The 6,000-nt window shown below is 49.1% G+C and overlaps 1 protein-coding gene across 2 annotated transcripts; it reads left to right on the forward strand.

Annotated features, from left to right (window-relative positions):
• Positions 1 to 178: 178 nt before the first annotated feature.
• HMGN2 (high mobility group nucleosomal binding domain 2) lies at positions 179 to 4,980 on the forward strand. 2 transcript variants are annotated; one of them, NM_001244114.1, is made up of 7 exons: positions 179 to 190; positions 1,358 to 1,455; positions 2,440 to 2,484; positions 2,672 to 2,701; positions 3,067 to 3,117; positions 3,561 to 3,656; positions 4,123 to 4,980. In NM_001244114.1, the coding sequence occupies exons 2-7, from the start codon at positions 1,441 to 1,443 to the stop codon at positions 4,156 to 4,158; spliced, it is 273 nt and encodes a 90-aa protein (NP_001231043.1). In that variant the 5' UTR covers positions 179 to 190; positions 1,358 to 1,440; the 3' UTR covers positions 4,159 to 4,980. The 2 variants fall into 2 exon arrangements, with proteins under 2 accessions (NP_001231043.1, NP_001231041.1); NM_001244112.1 differs by lacking the exon at positions 179 to 190 and having other exon boundaries at positions 1,238 to 1,455.
• Positions 4,981 to 6,000: the final 1,020 nt, after the last annotated feature.

Consider the following 6,000-nt stretch of genomic DNA (forward strand, 5'->3'; position numbering starts at 1 on the left):
AGCTCAACTCTTGCCTCAAGAAACTAGGTGGGACCTATTTAAATGTCCTCCCACCTGTGAGCCAAGCCCCAACTTGAGGATATTTATCGTATTGTATTCTCTTGGGTGTCAAACAGAATTTTAAAAATTCTTAGATGTAAAACTTGTTTGCGAACAGTACAAGAGTAGACTGTGTTTTGCTGCAGCAATTGTCTACCTCCCTCAAGGTGCACTTGGCTACTTCCAAGATCCCTAGCTTTGGGGGCGGAGGAGGGGGAGCCACTGGAAAAGCCCTTTTGCCATCTCAACACCTGTTCCTCTACTTGTTTCCTAATCCCCCGGACGCGTTCCTCCACTGTCCTTTTCCTCGCGCAAGTGAAAGGAAGCCAGTCTGCCAGTGTGGAAGGAGGGATTTCGCCAGCTGCGTTTGCAGCGCCCAGGCTTGGTGACCGCGTCGGGTGGGGGCAGCTGAGCTTGATGTCTCCGAAGCGGGAGGAGCTTAGGGGGAGGGGAGTGCTAGTAAGCCTTCTTGGCGGCCACTCTCCGTCATTCTGTGGCGGGGTTCTGAGATGTGGGAATACAAGGACCTAAGGGAGGCACTCGACAAGCTTTGGGGGGCTTCGTTGATACTTGGGGAGGCAGCTGAGCAACGGGTGCTGAAAGGACAGCTCCTACCTGCCCCACTGCACCCGAAATGTACCTCTGCTTGTAAAGTGCCCCCCTCGAACCCCTACCCACCTCGAGTGGACCGCTTTCCAGGTGAGGTGCATGAAAAGCTTCCTCCGAGTGGAGGTTTGGAAGGATGCACGTCCAGCTGCGCCAAGCTGGCTTCTCCACTCTTTTCCCACTTCGGCGTCAGCCTTGGCCCTGGGAACTGCAACCAGTGCCTCGAAGCCGCGCGCTTCCTCCCGCCTCCGGCAAAGGACATTGCGGCCAGGCTGAGCAAACCTTTCTTCTGGGGCCCCCAGCGGGAACAGGAAGGAAAGCGGCTGAGATGCGCCCTAAGTGTCGCACGGCTTGGAGAAGTGGATAGCTCGGTTGCATAAGGTGGAAGGAACTTGGTAGTTTGCAAAAGCCAGCTCTTGGCGGGAGCCGAAACCCACAGCCCGCCGACTCGCACCCCCCTCTCAACTATAGCCTTCGATGTGCGCCTCCCCCACTGCGCCCCCACCCCTAGGCGCGCCGCCGTCTCGCGCGCCCTCCCCCCCATACCCCCCTCCTCACTCCCTCCAGAGGAGGTGAGTTTAAACCCCGCCCACGTGACCCCAGCTGGGCCAATGAGCGGCGGCGGGAGGTGAAATCCGGTTCTAACCGGTCCGGGGCTCCCAGCGCTATAAAAACTTTATAAACCCCCCGGAGCCCGAGCAGTGTGAAGAAGAGGCGAGAGCGACCCCTGGACCGACCAAAGCTCGCGCGCCACTGCATCCCCGTGTCCAGCGCCTACGTCCCGCCGCCGTCACCATGCCCAAGAGAAAGGTACGTGGCGCGAGGGCCCCAGGCTCTGGGCCGCCGCCGTGATCACCAATGCTGCCGCCGCCGCTTCCTCGGCTTTGGGGCGCGAGAATCGGCGCCGAGCTGAAGCAGGCTCGGCTGCCCGGCGCGGTGGCTCGAGGCGGTGTCAGGCGGCCCCGGGGTAACCCTGCGCGGCTCGGCTGCCCGCGGGCGCCAGAGGCCATATTGGAGGAGCGGCGGCCGCGGCGGGAGGAGCCATGTTGGCGGCTGTTTATCCCGCTCCCCTGGGCTCGACGTGCCCGCCTCGCGCCCCCTCCCCCCCATCCCCAGGCCCCCTCCCCTCCCCGCGGGCGGGCAATTCAAACCCGAAAGGGCGGGAAGGCGGCGTTCGGGGTTGGCGGGCGGGGGAACGCGCTGCCGCCAAAAAACTGCCGCCGTGAGGGGGCGGGGCCCTCCCCCTGGGGGCGGGACTTCTCGGGTTGGCCCCTCCTCCACTCGCGCGCCGCCCACGGACCCAGCGCACGAGACTCGCGCTGGTGCGCGCCGCTGCCGCCCACGAGTTCCCCCGGCTGCGTGCGCCTCCGTCTCCCGCCCTCGACGGCTGCCATGGCAACGGCTCTCCAGCCCCGCCTCCGAGGGGTTTGTTAGCTCCTTCTGCAGCTGTTGCTTCTGCCTGGCGCGGCGGCGCGGGCTGCGCTTTGCGCGCCTTGCTCCAGCTTTGCGCGGGCTTCCCGGGGCCGCTGGGTTTCGGACACCCAGCGTCCCTGCGTGCTTTGGGCCAGATCCGGCGTGAAGCAGACGCATAAGAGCACCCCTGGAGCTTTCTGAGCACTTCAGGGATTTGCATAGGAGCTGGGGATGCTACAAACCCCATTTGTATGTCCTAGAAATACTGTGTACCAGATTCTCTTCGATTTCTTTTTTCTCCCCTTAGGACTTTGCTAAGCTTAGTGAACCGTTAAGAATTGCTTCAGAAGCTGCAACTTTCTTCGGTTTTGTTTTTTATAGGCTGAAGGGGATGCTAAAGGGGATAAAGCCAAGGTGAAGGACGAAGTAAGTCTTACTTTCACTTCTTTTGGGTCAAAAAGCCTTGGGCTCCTTTGGCAGTAATTAACCGTGTCCTTAGTCTTGCCTGAGTAAGCTGTCTATACTTCCTATAGTCTTGAACACATTGGCCCCAAAGATTTTAAGTGGCTCACCTGTCCTGTGTGTAACTTTACTTATTTGTTTTTTTAAATAGCCACAGAGAAGATCTGCGAGGTTATCTGCTGTAAGTGTGTCTACTTTTAACTTTTCATACTATTCCCTGAAACTAAAAAGCATTGAAAACAATTCCCTTTGCTTCCCAAGAATTATGGTCAGTGGCTGGTATTGAATGACTTACTCTGCTGTGGACTCTTGCCCATTTGGAATTTGCTGGTTCTGAAATTGTGATGGCTGTAGCCAAAATGGGACACTACCAAATGTTACTTGAATGGGTTTCTGAAGATAGGAAGTTCTAATGGAAAGCCTGCCACAAACTTTACAAAGTAGGAGAACTTCTGTGCCAGTGGTACTGTGGTTTGGTTGTGGGTTGGGTTTTTTTGGTCCACTGTACTAATGTTCTGTGCTTTCCTTCTCTCCCCCAAATAAAAGAAACCTGCTCCTCCAAAGCCAGAGCCCAAGCCTAAAAAGGCCCCTGCAAAGGTGAGCAGGATGGTGAGACGAACATGCCTCTAGAAGTTATGTGAAAGCCTGAGCGGTTTCCCGTGTTGCTGACAGGGAGACTTGGTGTATAACAGCTTCATTGCTTGAAACACTATGACAAATAGGACTGCTTCTTAACCAAGAACTCTGATGTCAATTTACAGAAAACTCTGCATTGCATTTGGGTATTAAACACCCAAGTTTTTAGGATGTCTTGTTCTATATTATTTATACTCAGATAAAAGTTTTTGTATATTGAAGACCACAGCAGATTATAGAGAATTTGGCTTGTCAGTGGGGCAGGATGTATGGTGTCTTAACCTTTGATAAACAGTCCTACCTTGTGCAGAGCTTTGCAAACTATATTCTGGTTATATGAAATAAGAAAGGTTTTTTTTTTTTTTTTTTTTTTTTTTTTCCCCTCTCCCCTACCCCCTTTGTAGAAGGGAGAGAAGGTACCCAAAGGGAAAAAGGGGAAAGCCGATGCTGGCAAGGATGGGAATAACCCTGCAGAAAATGGAGATGCCAAAACAGACCAGGTACAGCAGCTGTTTGCACTTTTTGTTACATCTGTTCAATCAATCCGTTACTGATCACGGAATCTTTTATTGCTTTTTTCTTGCATCTGTATCACTCCAAGTGTGTCTTTTAGTCCTGAGCCTCTTTAAGTCTCTGCCATCTGATAAAGGGAGTTGTGGTACAGATTCCTTGTCCTGTCCTTAAGTATCACACTCAGGCTATGTACACCATAGTTTTCAAGCTGGGATAACCTAAGATCTTGTAATGCTGGTGTGTCCTCTTCTGAATTTTACAGTGAGGTGCAGAGGGGAAGTGACTTGGCAAAATGACCTACCAGGACGTTTTCAAAAGAATTACTGAGTTTCACTGTCAAAGTACCTAAAACCTAAACTTTGACATGGGAGCAAAGTAATGCTATAAATGAAATATGGACAGAGATGCTTTCTAAATCTTCATCTTGTATTAATCTGTCTGTTTTTCTTTTAGGCACAGAAAGCTGAAGGTGCTGGAGATGCCAAGTGAAGTGTGTGCATTTTTGATAACTGTGTACTTCTGGTGACTGTACAGTTTGAAATACTATTTTTTATCAAGTTTTATAAAAATGCAGAATTTTGTTTTACTTTTTTTTTTTTAAGCTATGTTGTTAGCACACAGAACACTTCATTGTTGCTTTGGGGAAAGGGCACATGTCACTAATAGAATGTCTCTGAAGCTGGATTGACATGGGGAAAAAACACCTTTCCCATCTAGTTTTGAGACTTCTTGGTTCCCAGGAAGGAGGGATTCCTTGATGTTGACACACATTAGCCATCTTGGCACAAATGCCTTGTGGTGTGGAAAACTAAAATTAGTTTTTTATGCCCTCTTCTCCCTCTCCACCTTGAGCATAGACTTGACTCCCTTAATCCCAGAGAGACCTACTGGGACCTGATCCCACAAAATTGGTTATCAGAATTGTCAGGCAATTTGGACCTTCCGGTGTCACCATTAAGATGGCATCTCTCAAAAGAGCAGTGGTTCCTTTTTTAGATTGTGGATCTTCAAATTGATAATTCTGCCATTTTCATTTCCATTTCCTGAAAGTCAGGGTCGGCTTGTGAAAAGTTGTTAAACAACATGCTAAATGTGAAATGTCAACCCTCACTCTAAACTTTCCCTGTTCAGAGCATCACATGAAGACTTCATGGGTTTTATAGTGGCTTTCTGATTTTGGTAGTCCATTGAAAAAGGGAGTTTGAAAGTTGTTGTATACTGTTAACGATTGTCTGCCCATGTCCTGCCTGAAATACCATGATTGTTTATGAAAAGTATCTTTAATAAAGCTGGATACAGTTTGGCTTGGAATGCTGCCTCTAATCTTTTCCCAGGAGTATGGGAACCTGATTTCTCCAGGTCTCTTGGGGCAGGATGCATTCTGGTGTAGAGGTTCCATGGACAGTCAGTCTTTACAGTCCATCTGCAGAACACAGTGTTACGTGGAGTTGGGAAAGATCGCAGGAGTGGACTGATGAGAGGCTGGGAGCAGAGAAGTGGTTTCTGTATTTGGTCATGCAACACTGCCGGAAGTGTGTTTTTAAAAGCAGATAAATTTGGTAGGTCTGAGATTTCGGCCTGGTAGCTGATAGTAAAAGAGCCTTTCCATTTCATTCACATTTAAGATTTCTGTAAAATAAGGAAATTAATAGATGCATTAATAGCTGTATAACCCCTTTAGTGAGGAGAGAGGGATTCTGTGTCCACATTTGGCCATCAGATGTATAAGGCAGATGGCACCCTGCTCTTAAGCAGACCTGCAAGTCTTCTGTGAATTGTTTAAATTCTTGTACTAGCTCCAAAAATAAAAATGTTAGTGGGGACTTTTGCTTTAGTTAGGAGACTATGCAAAAGAAACCTTTTCCTCTAGGGAAATAGTAAAAAGTTAGCTGTTAGGAAATAGAATCTGTAATAAGTTGATACTTGTAATTTGAATTTGCTTTCATGGGTCACCTCTGTTTGAGGGGAATAAAGTAAATTGGAGACTATTAAAAACACCTTTCATTGCTTTGTTTATCCCTTTAGTCAAAAGGTAGCTTTCATATCAGTTCTTTGTTGACAAGTTTTCTGTGTATTCTCTCTGATCATCAGTTTTGAGACAATTGTGTAATGCAAGTGTTAGAGATGAGGAAACGGCTCAGATGAAGAAATTGGTTCAAGGTTATGTGGACATCTAAAGAGAAGTGGGTATGTGTACATCTCAGTCCTCAACTTCATAGTCAGAAGTAGTTACCAACTTTGACTTCTGCCAGGGGACACTTTTTGGATAAAGTTTGCGCACTTGGGCATTCTCCCCAGCATTTGCCTCCGCTAGTGCCAAAACAGTTCTTG

Source organism: Sus scrofa, chromosome 6 (assembly GCF_054392235.1).
Source record: "Sus scrofa isolate SSC_HxYL_T2T_F1_AM1 chromosome 6, Sscrofa_HxYL_maternal_Yorkshire_Landrace_v2.0, whole genome shotgun sequence".
Taxonomy (NCBI): domain Eukaryota; kingdom Metazoa; phylum Chordata; class Mammalia; order Artiodactyla; family Suidae; genus Sus; species Sus scrofa.